This window comes from Pagrus pagrus (genome assembly GCF_965226575.1).
Source record: "Pagrus pagrus genome assembly, chromosome: 21".
Lineage (NCBI taxonomy): Eukaryota > Metazoa > Chordata > Actinopteri > Spariformes > Sparidae > Pagrus > Pagrus pagrus.
The window spans coordinates 7,592,806-7,610,062 of record NC_140208.1 but is presented as its reverse complement, the minus strand read 5'-3'; the positions used below and the strand labels follow the sequence as shown (position 1 = coordinate 7,610,062).

The window sequence follows — 17,257 nt, the reverse complement described above, 5'->3', positions numbered from 1 at the left end:
GGTTTTTCTGTCTGCACAGCTTCGCATTAAAAAAAGTCTCACTGAATAAACCGCAACTCTTGAAACAGTTTCATTTACTAGAAAATGAACTCCAGTTAAAAAAAAACAAACTGCAACAACATGCTATGATTAGCTTTATTGGTAAATTATACACTGATCTTGTTAATATTTGGCATCAAGTAAAAGCAAGATGTTAGGATTTAATAACAAAAGACAAAAACACCCAAAACCCAAAGAAGTTTTGAGAAAAATGTGTCCTCATTTAGGATATTTAGGCAGAGTGGTGCTTTGAGCTAAATACTAACAACAGCGTGATTTCACATGAGTATATCACAACAACGACTAAATCATGAAAAATCTGAAAATGCAAAAAAAACCTTAAACACCCTTAAAACAACAGAAACTAACAGATAAACTGAGATTCCTCATGTAAAATATTTGCTCATTAAAAAAACAGGCTGTATTCAGACACAGTGGTGCTTTGAGCTAAATGCTAAAAGTCAGCATGCAAACATGATCAAGGTACAATAATGTGGCATCAGATATAACAGATTTTCAGTATTTCAACCATGTAATATAATTTTTTCAAGCAAGATACCAGGATTTCACCTGAGTATATCACAACAACAATAATGGCTTAAGAAGTTTAAATCATGTAACATCAAACAATAGAAAAACAGAACAATGATGTGACATCAGAGGGTTTTGGCACCTGCCCCTTTGCCCCTGATGTCCAAAGTGCCCTTTTGTCAAAGTGTATTATATTGTTTGGTTGTTGTTGTAGTTGTAGTTCTGTTAAATTGTAGGAAATAGTACCAGTTGTTTTGCTAGTTTGAAGAGCAGAATAACATCCATTGAAGTGTTTTTCTATAATTTCCCTTTAATGAGTCTCTTAATAGTAAAAAGCATTATATTTGAGAAACGTAGGCCATAAATGTTCAAGAATCTAAAAGCATGTATTATCAAACAGCTTCTGCTAAATCTAGAATTATAATATAAAGCTGCTTAAGAGATCATTGTGTCATCAGTAGTTCACTTTGCAACTTACACAGTTTTAACTGTGTGTATCTTTTATTGTTTATCATAATTTCTTGTATTATCATGAAATTTCATTCAGCAGTGCAGAGACACCTCGTAAAGAGAGGACTGAAACAAAAAGAGATGAAGCTGGAGCCAACACATGTTTTGTGTTTTTGTTTGAAAAGTGACTTAAACAAAAAAATCTGTTATCAAAATAGTTGTCAATTAATTTCGACTGATCAATTTATTGTTTCATCTCCAGGTCCATGTGCCCCTTTTAACTTTGAGCACCTTCCTCTCTGAAGGTCTCTGCACGGCCCTGCTCCACCTCATCGCCAGCCTCAGCCTTATACTCATACCTGATTTCAAGCTCAAGATGAAGTGGGTACTGCCTCTGAGCAAATGACCTGTAATGCGTCAGGATGGATGTGTTATTATCAGGATCATGAAATGACACTTTCCCATTATCGTAGTCTTGTTCTGCTCTCATCCTTTTGGGACTTTTCTGTAGATTCTGCTGAAAGCGGGTTCTGCATTCTGGTTTTCCAGGACACAGCTGCCGTGTATCACTGACCATCACCTCGGTACTCCGTTTTATGTCGTTAAACACCTCTCCAAGACTGTAAGCAGAAGGTTTTTCACATGCTCTAACATATTTATCCATGGTTGTGAAATTGTCCGTAGATTCCTCAAAGTCCTCTCCATTCTGGATCAAATTCAAGAAATTAATTAACAGGTTTGTCTTTTTAAAAAGTCTCACCTAAAACTTTACTCACACACCATATATACCTTGAAAGAGTTATCGAAATGCACTTATCGTTAATTGCTGTGCAGAGATCCCTTCCTAACACAATTACAAAGCAAAGGTTCACTGATCGCTGAACCATTTGTGCAATCTGTTTATTTGACCCTGTGCATTTATATACATGTGCATGCGTGTGTTGGAGAGAGAGAGCCCAGCGTCTGACTAAACTCGGTCTCTCTCCTGTTTGCTCTTGTGTCTGTAGGTGTATGAAGTCGACTCGTAAAGCCCCAGGATGAGCAGGATTTCTCAGCTGAAACATTGAGTATCTCAGCATCTTGTTCACAAGTGACAGGAAATGGGGCGTCAGGTGTCCTGAAGAAGGATCTCTTCATGGCCAGTATGGACAGGAGAAGGGATCACAGTGACCAACAACTCTTTCAATTTACATATTGGCACACAGGAACTGATTCATGACAGAACAACATCAGAGTTTTATCAAAAGGCAAGGGCTCATAAACACAAGAAAACATCATTAATCATACACACCTTGGCATTACAACCTTACAGACCTGCAAAGAAAACAAAAAATGCATAATTATTATTATAATTTTTGTCAACACGTTAAACTCCAAAATGAGATTAAAGGTGCAATTTGTAGAATATGACCAGAATTTGAAGGTAGCTCCGAAACATAGGGAGCCACATTTCACAAGCGTAACTAACAACTGCTGCTCTTTTACAAGCTTTACTTAACTCTAGCTAGCTACTGTTTGATAATTAGCACATGGCTCAGTTAGCTGTGGAGCCAGTGGCCCTGGAGTTTGTCTGGACCAGGACCTCGGATGACAGGGAGACTCACCGCGGGCGACATAGCTCAGCTCAACTGGATTTGGCAGCCTGACATGAGAGTGAACACAACTGGAAAACGAACGTGGACTTAACACAGCCTCCAAGACCGAACGAGGTCAGTTTGATAACAGAGGATACAGTATGGAGGTGATTTACAGCAGCTCTGAATAGGACCATGACTCCGGGGTTTTTGACGGGTCGAAGAGTTTTTAGTTTATGTCGAGTGTGTTTTACAAAGAGTAACTTCAACACAGTACATCGTTGACATAACTTCAACACTGTTTGTTTCTTCACACTCTGTTGATAACGTTAGCTCATATTTTAAATGTTTTAAACTAAAATTCTGGTCATATCTTCTAAACTGCTCCTTTACGTGATGGTGATAGTGATAGTCAGTACTCACGTTGGGATTGCAGTGTTTCTGCAGTGTCACGGTTTACGCCAACGTTCGACTCTGCAAAAAAAAAGAAGTGAGTGATCAGCACTCTGCTGCCCAAACCACAGTTTCAGTTATGACCACATCTTACATATATCTACCTTGACCTGTCAAGATGATACTGATGGTTAGGTTGCCGACGTTACCAGTAATGATGGGAGCGACCACATTGCTGCCACCCTGAGCGGTGTAGTTGTGATTGATATGATGAACCAATGCCTCAATAGAGGAAACAGACTCTGAGAGAAACCACAAAACTCAATTTCAGCACTCAAAACCAACTTAAGTGAATGATCACTGGAGTAAAATTCATATTAAAGTTAGATTAACACTTTATCATTATCATTATTATCAGTATTATAAGTTTGTCAATAGTTTTTCCTTGCCATAACAACTTTTTATTCTGAATTTGACATCCTTACCTCGGGGAGCCTCGTCTGTTTTGTCAGCAACACTCTGTTGCTCCATATTTTCCTCATCGGCTCCTTCGTGGCCTCCATGACTTAGATTGATGCTCCTCATAAATGGTCTTTTGTACCTTGAAAAAGTTATTGAAAAGCATTTATCGATAATTGCTGTGCAGAGATCCCTTCCCAACGCAATTACAAAGCAAAGGTTCACTGATTGCTGAACCATTTGTGCAATCTGTTTATTTGACCGTGTGCATTTATATACATGTATGTTTGATAGGGGTGTTCCAACAAGGGTACCTCACGATTCGATTCGATTTCAATAATGGGAGCTTCGATTCGATTATTGGCCACGATTCTTCGATTTTTGCCATTTTTAATGCTTTTTTCCATACAAGATTGATTTTGTCTTCATCTGTGGCTATATTTGTAAATAAATAGCCTATCAATTAACTCAGTTCCTCTAAAACTACACTCATAAAGTAAATAACAAGGTTTTTTGAACATTTGATTTGTATTTTTCAAAGACACAAAATATTTTATTTTATGACTATGTAAACATTTGCACTTTGACCTACTTAACTTTGACCAGAGAAAGCTCCACTTGCAGGAGAGCCCCCTCTATTGGCGGAAAACACTGAAAACAGTCAAGCCCTGGATTTAATGAGGCGTAAACATGTGACGTGACGTGGCGTGAAGCACGAAGTTGGGCAGTGATCAGTGACAACAAAGTTGTCTTCAAAATAAGAGCTTTACATTGCACCCCATTGGATTTTAGAACGGGGTTCTTAGCGGGGGGGCTTTTAATTTGAAAGTAGCGACCGTTCGTAGCTTGCCGCTACACAACAGCTGACAGTCAGCAGCTACTAGCTGTTTGGTTGTGTCCACTAGCTGTCAGCTATAGAGACCGAGGAGACGGTAGCATCTCTCGGATCTCAGCGGCTTTCCAGTTGCTCATCTTGACATCCGCGGATGAAGTGATGAACTGACTGCTGTGATCAGCTGTTTCCTGGTTTTAAAACTACCGGCTGCGGGTCGCACAACAGTGCACGTTATCGACACCTCCGCCCATGTCCCGCAATTGCCGGCACATTGACGCCTCGGATTTAGATAGCAATGGAGGCGGCAGTAAGTGTACCCTCAGAGGCGTCAAATTGGCGGACCAAAACAGACCGCCAATTTGCCGCCTTATGTCTAAATGCGCGGACCTAGCAAAGCATCGACGTTAATTAATCGATGCCGAATCGTAATGTGACGCATCGCGATGCATCGCCACATCGATGAATTGCACCCACCTCTAATGTTTGAGAGAGAATTTTATCAAAAGGCAAGGGCTCATAAACACAAGACAACATTAATCATACACACCTCATTTCAGTCCCACAGGTCTGCAAAGAAAACAAGAAATGCATTATTATTCCTCACATTACTTTTCATGAATTAGACCTGTTATGAGATCTGATAATTACCACTATGAACCTTTCGTCGGCAGTCATTATCTAATTTCTAAGATAATGACTGCTGTTCACTGTGCTGACAGTGACGATCCCACAATGTTTCTTAATAAATGCAGAATTACAGCAACTTTAATGCTGATTGATACAATTGTCAAACCTGTGCCCCATAATCGGTAAACAGTGGCTTGAAGCTTCATTCATTTACACAGTGAAATATTTTTGATCATAATACGACATTCAACAATGCAGTTGAACAAAGTTGGTTAAATAACTAAAACAACCTCACCTGACACGACTCTGTGTTGTTGCTGTGTCCTCCTGATGGATCACCTTGACTTCTCCCTCTGTACTTTTCACACAAACTCTTCAGATTCAAATTAATCGGAGGGTCACCTCCAAATGAACACTTCTTACAAAGTGAGCATTCCCTAACGATGTTCCTCTCCCAGTCTTCATGAACGCAGGTCTGACAGAAACTGTGGCCACACTGCAGCATCACAGGCTCAGTGAAAAGACTTAAGCAAATTGAACAAGAGAGATCCTCGGGCACAGTGGGATCATCTTCTCTTGGTCTCTCTCTTACAGAGGAGGCCCCTGGCTCATCTACTTGCTGTTTCATGCTTTGGCCCATTTTGGCTGTAAATCAAATCAATAAGTTAAGTAATATTACTGCTATAATGAAATCACAGGTTCCTCAGTGGGAATCATAATATTTGTTATACTCTACTGTATATACTCCAATTGTCTTTCTGCTTCCACATGAGGCTCAGCTACAGTTTGACACTTAATCAGACACAGCTTGTCATAACATCGCAATGAAAATGACAGTAAAAATGTATAAAACATTTGTTTTCTCAACTTATTTTTGGTCCATAAAAAATATGTAAAGAATTAACTTACTAAGACATTTTACCTTGAACTAGCTTTGAGGCAAGGTCATTAAGATTAATCTCATATAAAGTATCCACTGTCCTCTCCACAGCACCATCTTCCCCGAAAACCTGCACCAGTTTATCCACAGTTTCCTCTCTGGTAGCTTTCTCCAGTCTGGACCTTGGGATGGGTTGGGATCCGTCTACCTGAATCTGGACCAAGTACCACTGAAATGTCCTCAGCCTTTCTTCAGTCAGATCATCCAGGACATTTTTCAGCAATTTTCCGATTGACACAGGTGTGGTCATTTTTAATTTTCAGCAGGTTCACAGGATGTCAAACTATCAATTGGAAATTAAAGTCAGAATTAATTTATGGAAAAAGGAAATACGTGAATATCTACAGTACAGCAAGAGCATCTTCATTGTTAAATGACCCACATTGCAAATGAAAATCTATCAACATGACTCAGACAGAAATGTCCACAGATGAGGCAATGTTTTAAAAGTCTACTCACGTGATGTTTACTCTTGTTCGCCCACTTCTTTCTTCACTCTCTGACTCTCGCTGAAGTTATAGTGACAGGCGATAAAATGAAACACACTGGCACCTTGAACAGAGTTGGAAACGTTTTGCATAATGTAAGTACACAACTCAGTCTAGTCATCTTTACACATTTTAATGCAGAAATGTTAAATTCTGCATCTGTAACACAGTTTTATTCTAGAGGAAATTTGGATATTGTGTCAATTTTTTTTCAAATGTATGTTTTATATACTACTGAATTAAAAGAATCACGATTCTTTAAAAAAAATGTTTTGGGAGTCTGTTTTGTCTTTACATACTTATCTTGAACAGATGGTGGAAGCAAAGTCCACCATGTGCTGTGTCGGTGTTACTGACTTCATGTACAGTACAGGCTTTGAGTGATCACAGATTTCATGGCAGGTTGTGACACCAGTTTTTTTGTTTGTTTGTTTTTTTCCAAAACCCCAAAACATAAAGAAATACATAAACACACAGTGCCTTTAGTGAAGTAGATTATACAGATAATTCTGTATGTAACATGAGAGGATAAGTTCACAGTATTTCAAGCAGCCGTAAAACACTTGTCAGTTACAGGTCTGGACAATATGTTGATATTATATTGCTATTGTGACATGTGACAAGACACCATCTACTACTTTGGATATTGTTATATCCTGGTATGGCACAAGTGTTGTCTTTCCCTGGTTTTAAAGGCTGCATTACAGTAAAGTGATTTAACTTTCTGAACATACCAGACTGTTCTACTTGTTCTTATTTTGTGAGGGTACCAATAGTCATCCCTACAATATAGTCGCAATATCTAAATTATTATTTTGTTGCCAAGTCCTAACATTTATGAAGTGAAAAATATCACAATATTATTATACGGCTATTTGCCCAGCCCTATCAGGAACCCATGAACACAAAACAGGTTTTGCTTGGTGTAATCATTCTTTCTGTTATTAATGGATGTTACATGCTCCCTCACTGCTGCCCAGGATCTGTCACTGTGGTTAGTGTAATATTCAATGATGTTCCATGTATGCTTTTATTCTGAAACTCCAGTATCGGAGTAGAATGTAACAGATATATATCTATGGTTACTGTTGCCTAAGGAACGGAAATAAAAAAGTAGCGGAGCTACAGACAGCTACAGAGTTGCAGTGAAGGTATCCGGTTTGTCGCACAAGGTAGATGATAAACACATCGTGAGTAGTCTGTCACAACAGCTGGTGATTGGCCTCTTGCCTTGCCAGGTGATGGCAGTCCGGCTGATTGGGAAAATCCAATAAGAGGGGGTAGGGCACTACACTCTAAAAAGTCATTCAGGGCCTTAGTATATATCACAATAATAAAAAAGTATATTATCTTAATAAAATCTCTGAAAATCACAAAACTGATTATTTCACTTGGATCTATCAAAATAAATGCTTAAAAATCCAACAGTTAATTTTGCCTTATATTTACATCTATTATTTAAATTTATTTCACAAAAAAAATTAGTATTTGACAAACAAATTATAATTTAAAGATATCCTTAATATTTTCAGTAAATACCAGTCAGAATATTTGAGTATGGAGCAATTATAACAATCGGTTTCAAGAACTTTAATTATTACTTACTCTAACTCCATAGTCTTCATCTCTAACAACAACTTAAGAAATTGAGTAACTTAAGGTCATGACGTGCTGCCATTCCCGCGCAAAGAGAGTGGAACCATGGGATATCTACCCTGCTTTTTGCAACAACAAGAGGCGAGCAACGTCTCAGAGACACGCGGTGAAAATCACTTGGAGGACTCCATATGCCGGTAAGTAGAGACTAGCAAAATGTAATTAAATAGCGACCCTGTCTTCCTGCACATAAACTTTATTGTTTTGTTTTTTTAAAAATACTTTGACCACCATGCTGTTGTACATTAGCTAACTTCGTTAACAGTTTTCTAGCCACCAAATTGCTCAGCTAACACACGGTTCATTCAGCTAACACACCGTTTTTTGTTTGTTTTTTTTACCAAAAAATGGGTGTAAAATGACTAATTTATTCGTATTTTAGGGCTACTCAACATGCTCAGACATGACCAATTTTTTCATCAGGGCATGCTGAGCAAGCGCAAGCGGTGAGGTGGGGGAGGGGGAAGGGTAAATGTGCTCCATGTTTCCGTAGCTGCTGGTTTAACTCTCTGGGGACGGATTGGGCGGCTTCGCCTAAAAGGCGTAAGTTTTACATATCTGTGAATATCTCTGAAACGGTTTATAATAGAGAGATGTGTTTTTTGCACTGTTTTCCTGAGATTCCGCTGACGACGGAGATATACGGTTTGTGTCTGTCCGACACTTCCTTGTTGTTTTATGCCACCGCGTAAAAGACCGATCGAAAAATAGATGTTTGGCAGACTGAGAGCGCAGTCAACGAATAGACAAACTTTACTAGGCGGGATATTTTCTTTTTCAACCAATCAGTGGATGTATCTATGACGTATTCTAGCCAATCAAAGGGGGGACAGGCATAGACATATATACATAGACGCCTCATTGAGCGCTGGACCGTACGTCGACGTCGCCGCCATATTGGAGGAGGAAGATCTGCCCCGTTAACTAATACAAGTGAATGGAGTGAACTTTATAAAGCTCCTTCTGCAAAGTGCTGTAAGTTGATGCCTCTCATTTACACATTCACACACGTACGAATATATTCAGGAAACAGACAGGAACCAAAAACAACGTCTGTAACGTTCTCTGATGATTATAAACGTTAACTACTCCTTACATGTTCAGTATACAGGTAGGCACCAAACCACCGGATGTATTTTTATAATGTTTTTATGAGTGTTTACAGCTGCCAACGTATGTTACGCTGCTACTGTGATGTTAAATGACAGTTAAATATTGAATCTGTGTCTATAATAACCAGATCCTGACATGTAAATGTGACATCTGTCTACCATACTGTCACCTTATGGACTACTGACTGCATAATATAATAATCAGAATCAGAAATACTTAATTAATCCCCGACGGGAAATTGCTTGCGTTACAGCTGGGAGCAGCTGTAATTCAAAGTCAATAATATGTAGAAAAATAGTAATAACAACAACAACAACAACAACAACAACAATAATAATAATACAAACTATAGCCTATATAGGCCTATAGTGTATATTTATAAAAGTAGCCCACTGCAACTTTACTTTTTTTTTTTTTTTTTTTACATGTAATGTTATTTTATACAATATCATATTTTATAATGTTCTGTCATGGAGTTTATCACTTCACTGCTAAACGAAAAGAAAGCAGGCTCACTGCCAGTTGCAGTTTCTTATCTTGATTTGCGGACTTTTACATTTTTTTTCTCCATGATTGTTATTATTATTACTTAGATTATCAGAAATCACTGTGTAAAAACGACGTTGGTGCTGTTTATTCCCACAGATGTCACATTTACGTGTCAGGATCTGGTTATTATAGACACAGATTCAATATTTAACTGTCATTTAACATCACAGTAGCAGCGTAACATACGTTGGCAGCTGTAAACACTCATAAAAACATTATAAAAATACATCTGGTGGTTTGGTGCCTACCTGTATACTGAACATGTAAGGAGTAGTTAACGTTTATAATCATCAGAGAACGTTACAGACGTTGTTTTTGGTTCCTGTCTGTTTCCTGAATATATTTGTACGTGTGTGAATGTGTAAATGAGAGGCATCAACTTACAGCACTTTGCAGAAGGAGCTTTATAAAGTTCACTCCATTCACTTGTATTAGTTCACGGGGCAGATCTTCCTCCTCCAATATGGCGGCGACGTCGACGTATCGCATCAGCGGGCCAACCCGCTCAATGAGGCGTCTATGTATGTATGTCTATGGGGACAGGGACAACAGAGAGTGATGTGTCGGCGTAGAGCAGAGCAGAGTAAATAATAAAGTGGCTGGTGACCGTACATCCTACTAAAAATTATAATGGAACAGTCACCAGTTCTTTTCTCTTTTCTCATCTCTATCTCTTTCAGGTTAGCGCAGAGTTTCAGAGGATCACCACACTGAATCTTGAGCCAAAATTCATGGCAATGTTGGACTTCTATACACCTAAACTGCTGTCCTTGTTTCAAGCGAAGAAAGGTGCTGGAGGAGAGCGACATCGGGCACAAATGAGTGTTCTACTTCAGGTATTACAATTTATCCTCCACCTATTCAATTTATACCTTATTTGCAATAATCATAATTCCACCTGTCTCATTCACATTTCTCTCCTTTAATTACCATCTATAATTACCTATTCGTATCCTAATCAGACAACTTATCTTTATCCCCTCTGACTCTCCCTCATTCCTCCTCCTATCCTCCAGCCATCCTTAACAGTTCTTGCTTTTTCTTCCTTAGTTTTCTGTCCCTCAATCTCTCACATCCTCTGCACACCATTTTACGTTTTGTTTTATTCTAACATCACTACACTCCAACTCCAGTTAATTTTTTCTAATGTAAATTCTATTGAAAGGTTTGACATCAAAGTTTTTCCAAAAAATCAAAGCTCTGCTTGAATGTGTAGAATTGCATTTTGTTAGTTGCTGAAAGACTTTTTGTTCTGCAGAGTGGAATCCCTATTCAACAGACACGTGAGGTTGTCATCCGATGTCTCATTGACCATCTGGCAGAAGATGCCAGTGTCTTGTTCAAGGACTTTGAGGTTAGTGTAATACTGTAGTTTTCGTGATTTTTAACAATGTAATCATGGGTGACCATAGAGTTGCTGCAGTACAGTTTGTTTTTTCCTTACCACACACAAAGAAGAAGCTGCTTTTCATATAGTATAGAGCAGCTGTGGACATCAGATACTGTACTAATCACCCACATTCATTTATAGATTGATGACTGATGACTGACTGATTTCACCGTCTGTCCTGCTTTAAATACATCAAATGTTATTTTCTGTGACAATTTTGTTTGGGGAGAGCAATAAATTATATGGAAGCATTAATTAGTTATTTTGTCTGTTTTTAAAAAGAGATCAAAAACAAATTTGGGACCACCACAGTAGTATTGTTCAGTTTGTACACTTTATGTCCTGCTATGTGCTTTTATGTTAGTAGGTGATATTTGTTGTGTGACATGCAGGTTGAAAGTGAGCCCTAAACAGTTATCTTTACAATGTCTGCAGGATGCTGCTGATGGATCTGCCAGTGTTCAAGAGGAGTTGGCAGAGGAGGTCATGAAGATTTACCTGCTGCGTAACCAAGATGGGTCAGTCGATGTCGGGATTGTGATTGAGGGCAACACCGTCCTCAGCGGTCTTGGCGATATTAGCAGAGCCTGCTGCTATTTGCTGGGACTGACCTATGCGTTATATCTGCGATACCCAAAGAACCTCAAATACACTTTTGAGGTATTCCAGAAAGTACTGCTGGAGCTGGAATCTGGAAACCTTTCCAACAAGGTTCAGAGACTGAAGAATTACCTCTCTATGTAGTTGCTGGCTACTGTTCAGCAAGATGCTCTCTTAGTGAGAGAATTTTTCTTTGGCAAGTCTAAAGTTTAGCTGATGTTCTGTTTCCATTCATAGTGAAATTGCAAGTTGGACTGGTATTGTTTGCTTTTGTGGAACTTTAATGTGAAATGTCACTGTTCTTGGTGCATTTTAGAAAGATGTAAAATGTCATTGTTCTAGGTGCATTTTAGAAAGATGTAAAATGTCACTGTTCTAGGTGCATTTTAGACGGATGTAAAATGTCATTGTTCTTGGTGCATTTTAGAAAGATGTAAAATGTCATTGTTCTTGGTGCATTTTAGACGGATGCAAAATGTCATTGTTCTTGGTGCATTTTAGAAAGATGTAAAATGTCACTGTTCTAGGTGCATTTTAGACGTCAGATCAGATGAATAAATGTTTAATTCAAAATGTTTGTGTGTAGAATTGCTTAATGTTTATTATTTTGTTTCATATATTGACCTGATTTTAAAAAATTAAGTAAATGTAACATATTTATTCTGATATTTGATAGTCCAGTATGAATTACATTATGTTAAAAACATTAAGTAAATGTAGCAGATTTGTTTTGTTAAAAAATAATCTCATTTTCAGTTGCATCTACCTAACATTTTAATTATATCTACTCATTCTCTTTGAGTGGTTTGAACGTAGGGTCACTATTGCATAGACTTAAAATTTTAATTATATCAACTCAGTTTTATATTTCATGGTACTCAATGTAGTTGTTCAGATCTGCTTAAATTTTTTAATTACATTTACTTAATTTATAAGGTAAATCTAAATGATTTCACAGCTTTCAAATTTACTCAATATTTTTAAGTGTAAAAATGTTACACAGATTAAATTGAGTAGAGCATAGTTAAAGTTTTTAGAGTGTAGGCTCTGGTCTCTCTCGCCTGCTCTTGCTCCTGCTCTCACTTTCACTTTCACTTCAGGCCACCAGACAAGAGGTGCAGTCAGTTCAGTCAGACTGACATATGTCATATATTTTTTTCCTCACTCGAATCGAGGGTCGAAGGACAGAGGGTGTCGTCTCTGTACAGATTGTAAAGCACTCTGAGGCAAACTGTGATTTGTGAATTTAGGCTATACAAATAAAATTTGATTTGATTTGACTTGATTTGATATATCCTTACAAGTCCCCCATTCATTCCAAAGGGATCGCTGTAAGGCCACTGTGAACAGGAGGAATAGTCACATTAACCTGACCCTGTTGTAATGTTCATAAGGCCACCTGACTGACGATGGTTTTAGGAGACTTGTGTAACCGTGATATCCTGTCATTAAAGCAAACTGCTGAACACTAATAAAAAAAAATGCTGAAAAAATATCATCAGTATCTTACCGCTCACCTTTATTCTTCTGGCTGCTTTCCAGACATCTCAGAACTCAAAAGTTTCACACTTCAAGAAGAGCAAAGAAGAGCATCGAGGTCGTATTTCCTACTTGTAAGCCAGCAGCTGTTCACGTCCACCTGGTTTCATGCAATGGACAGTTAATGACGTGTTCAACGTTACTGCGGTCAAGCCCGCCTCCACTCCGAAAACCCCGGTCAAACTAACACGTTTTATGTCGGACTATATATAGTAATAGTACCCCACCCCAGGGAGTCACTCAGGCAATACCAGGAAGTGCTGATGTGGAATTTCAAAATTAAAGCCCTCTGAAATGTAAAATATTTTCCAATATTTACCTTTAAATTCAGATTGACATTGGAAGCAAACTACCTGTTTCCACAGAGTTATTTAAATTCAGAATAATAGTACTCCACCTCAAAGTCATAAATCTGAATTCATATGGAAATATTGAAAATAATTTTACCTGTTAGAGGGCTTTAATTTTGAAATTCCACATCAGAAGCTTCTGCTGCTATCTGAGTGATGCTCAGGCTGAAATTACTCTGTGGAAACAGGTAGTTTCCTTGTAATGTAAATCTGAATTTGAGGGAAATATTGAAAATATTTGATTATTAAGTAAAGTATTCATCAGAAGCTCCTGATATTATGTTTATTTTTACGTTGGACTACTTATTCACACAGATGAAATGCCATGGCCTCCATCTTCTAAGACTTCAATGTTATCAGAATAAGGCTGGTTAAATGATTTACGTAAATAATCAACGAATTTCTTAAATGCTCAATTAATGAATTAACTAATCGTTCAATTAATTCAACAATTAATTAACAGACTGACTAGCTGAATTAATATGAAATTGCAAATTGTGCTTTTATTTTGAATTCTGTTTTCTCGGACTGCATTATCGTAATATGTAGAATATACAGGCACCATAAAATACCCGGGGGCTAGTTTGACCGGGGGTTTTTGGAGTGGAGGCTTTCAATGTCGCTTCTCACGCGCGTGACACACTGCGTGGCCTCATCTAGAGATTTAAATTGACAGTTAAAGAGTGTGTACAGGAAATAAATTGTCCCTCACCTGCTGTGTGTATTATCTTCATGCCTGAGACATTTTCTACACATACAGAAATGAGACACACCTACAGGCACAAATGTTCAGCTATTAAAATTTCCTGTTGCACGTTCAGTTGTTTCTCTCTCACCAGCAGCACTCGGCACAGACTCTGAGGACCTCTAGTGGAGAGACTTGTGCACCTCTGCTTTACATCACCCCCAAGACTTGTACCAGTTTAATAGTTATGACAACAGCAATGACAATTGACGATGGCCTACTGTAGCCTACTATTTATGATGATGGAGCTGGGCTGCCAATGGGGCAAAGGAAGGTAACTGGATTAAAAATCACAGTGAAAGTAGCACAGTATTAACAAACATGAGTCAGCTGCTTTATTAGCTGTTCTTGAGGCAGGTCGTGATCAGATGATATTGTACATTCATTGGGCATATTCCTACATTACCTATAAAATGTATCCTTATTTAGGATATTTAGGCACAGTGGTGCTTTGAGCTTAATACTAACAACAGCATGCAAACGTGATCACAATTATACATTGATCTTGTAAATAAAATGAAGTGGCATCAAATGCAACAGTTTTTCAGTACTTCTATTATCTACAATTTGATGCAAGATATCAGGATTTCACATGAGTAAATCACAATGACTAAATCATGAAACATCTGAAAATGCAAAAAAGCCTTAAACACCCTTAAAACATCAGAAACCAACAGATAAACTAGATTCCTCATATAAAATATTTACTTCAGGTCATTAAAAAAACAGGCTGTATTTAGGCACAGTGGTGCTTTAAGCTTAATGCTAACAACAGCATGCAAACACGACAAAGTACAATGATGTGGCATCAGATATAATGTTTTTTTAGTATTTCAGCCATGTAATAAGCAAGATATCAGGATTTCACCTGAGTATATCACAACAACAATAATGGCTTAAGAAGTTTAAATCATGTAACATCAAACAATAGAAAAACAGAACAATGATGTGACATCAGAGGGTTTTGGCACCTGCCCCTTTGCCCCTGATGTCCTAACTGCCCTTTTGTCAAAGTGTATTATATTGTTTGGTTGTTTTTTTTAGTAGTTGTAGTTGTAGGAAATAGTACCAGTTGTTTTGCTAGTTTGAAGAACAGAATAACATCCATTGAAGTGTTTTTCTATAATTTACCTTTAATGAGTCTTTTAATAGTAGAGAGCATTATATTTGAGAAACGTAGGCCATAAATGTTCAAGAATCTAAAAACCTGCTTTATCAAACAGCTTCTGCTGAATCTAGAATTATAATATAAAGCTGCTTAAGAGATCATTGTGTCATCAGCAGTTCACTTTGCAACTTACACAGTTTTAACTGTGTGTATCTTTTATTGTTTATCATAATTTCTTGTATTATCATGAAGTTTCATTCAGCAGTGCAGAGACGCCTCGTAAAGAGAGGACTGAAACAAAAAGAAATGAAGCTGGAGCCAACACACGTTTTGTGTTTTTGTTTGAAAAATGACTTAGACAAAAAATCTGTTATCAAAATAGTTTCTCAAAATAGTAATTTCAACTGATCAATTCATTGTTTCATCTCCAGGTCCATGTGCCCCTTTTTAACTGTGGGCACCTTCCTCTCTGAAGGTCTCTGCACGGCCCTGCTCCACCTCATCCTCAGCCTCATCAATAGGAACAACTAACAAGTTGTGCTCAACCTCATCCTCATCTATGACTCTAATGTGAGAAATATATGGGTACATCTTCTGAGTAAATGTCCCCTCATTGGTCAGGATGGATGTGTTATTATCAGGATCATGAAATGACACTTTCCCATTTTCGTAGTCTTGTTCTACTCTCATCCTTTTGGGACTTTTCTGTAGATCCTCCTGATAGCAGGTGCTGTATTCTGTGTTTCCAGGACACGGCTGCCGTGTATCATTGACCATCACCTCAGTCGGATGGACAGGCACAGAGAGACGTGAAGATGCAGTTTTGCGGTCCAGAACCACAGAGGCTACAAATCAAACAGAAAGCACTTCACTGGTGAGTTTAATGACCAGAGGTGAAATCTGAATTCATTCAAAGCTTATGGGTCTGAAAACTTACTCAGTTTTATGTCATTCAACATCTTCGTCAAGACTGTGAGCGGAAGGTTTTCCACATGCTCTAACATATTTATCCATGGTTGTGAAATATTCAGTAGATTCCTCAAAGCCATCTGCATTCTGGATCAAATTCAATAAATTAATTAACAAGGCAAGGGCTCATAAACACAAGAAAAATCATTATTAATACACACCTTCCCATTTCAGTCCCACAGGTCTGCAAAGAAAAGAAGAAATGCATTATTATTCCTCACATTACCCTTCATGAATTCGACCTGTCATGAGATCTGATATTTACCGATATGAACTTTTCGCCGGCCCCAAACGTCCCAATTTCTCTAACGGTGTCAGAGAGTGAGGATGTGTTTTTGGTCATATCATGGATCAAATGTGACATACGAATCTTTTGTCTCGCTTCTTCTCTTAATGCATCTCGTCTGATCTTTTCCTCTTTGTCGAGTAAGGCATGAAGCATCTTGAAGTCGTCTACAATCTCATTGTCTGTGTAGAAGCTCTGAGTCTGTGGGTCACAGTAGAAACTGATCATCGTCTTTATTTCTTAATGTGTTTAAGATGTGAATCATCAAAGTCCAAATATACGTAGAAGTGCTGACAAACCTTAATGTGCTCAACTGATGAATCACACAATTGTTTGGCTTTTTCCTGCATCTCTTTGATGTTCTTGGGTGGAGTCTGAAATTAAAATCCCTCTTGAATAAATAATGTTATTTATTTATTACAAATATTTCTTCACAATCCAACTATCTCTTACTTTAGGGTGACATTGTTTTTGTTTCTTTTATCCATAATTGGTAAACACTGGCTTGATGGTAGGCTTCATTCATTTACACAGTGAAATATTCTTGATCATAAAACGACATTCAACAATGCAGTTGAACAAAGTCGGTTAAATGACTAAAACAACCTCACCTGAC

General features: G+C 37.9%; 2 protein-coding genes across 8 annotated transcripts; one reads left to right on the top strand and one right to left on the bottom strand.

The window, feature by feature from the left end:
- Positions 1–271: 271 nt before the first annotated feature.
- LOC311250933 (uncharacterized protein) lies at positions 272–13,285 on the bottom strand. Of its 4 annotated transcripts, none has more exons than XM_084343092.1 (10): positions 13,162–13,246; positions 6,308–6,400; positions 5,831–6,131; positions 5,204–5,553; positions 4,829–4,848; positions 3,473–3,588; positions 3,152–3,289; positions 3,018–3,068; positions 2,312–2,334; positions 272–1,726 (listed from the first exon to the last, which is right to left on the bottom strand). In XM_084343092.1, the coding sequence occupies exons 3-9, from the start codon at positions 6,096–6,098 to the stop codon at positions 2,327–2,329; spliced, it is 951 nt and encodes a 316-aa protein (XP_084199218.1). In that variant the 5' UTR covers positions 6,099–6,131; positions 6,308–6,400; positions 13,162–13,246; the 3' UTR covers positions 272–1,726; positions 2,312–2,326. The 4 variants fall into 4 exon arrangements, with proteins under 4 accessions (XP_084199218.1, XP_084199217.1, XP_084199216.1 ...); XM_084343091.1 differs by lacking the exon at positions 272–1,726 and adding an exon at positions 1,900–2,151 and having other exon boundaries at positions 13,155–13,285; XM_084343090.1 differs by lacking the exon at positions 272–1,726 and adding an exon at positions 1,900–2,151 and having other exon boundaries at positions 13,162–13,285.
- On the top strand, positions 8,109–12,329 carry LOC311250935 (uncharacterized protein). Of its 4 annotated transcripts, none has more exons than XM_084343095.1 (4): positions 8,109–8,129; positions 10,335–10,490; positions 10,913–11,008; positions 11,480–12,203. In XM_084343095.1, exons 1-4 carry the CDS (start codon positions 8,124–8,126, stop codon positions 11,786–11,788), a joined length of 567 nt encoding a protein of 188 aa, XP_084199221.1. In that variant the 5' UTR covers positions 8,109–8,123; the 3' UTR covers positions 11,789–12,203. The 4 variants fall into 4 exon arrangements, with proteins under 4 accessions (XP_084199221.1, XP_084199224.1, XP_084199223.1 ...); XM_084343098.1 differs by lacking the exon at positions 8,109–8,129 and adding an exon at positions 8,437–8,535 and having other exon boundaries at positions 11,480–12,329; XM_084343097.1 differs by lacking the exon at positions 8,109–8,129 and adding an exon at positions 10,007–10,175 and having other exon boundaries at positions 11,480–12,329.
- Positions 13,286–17,257: the final 3,972 nt, after the last annotated feature.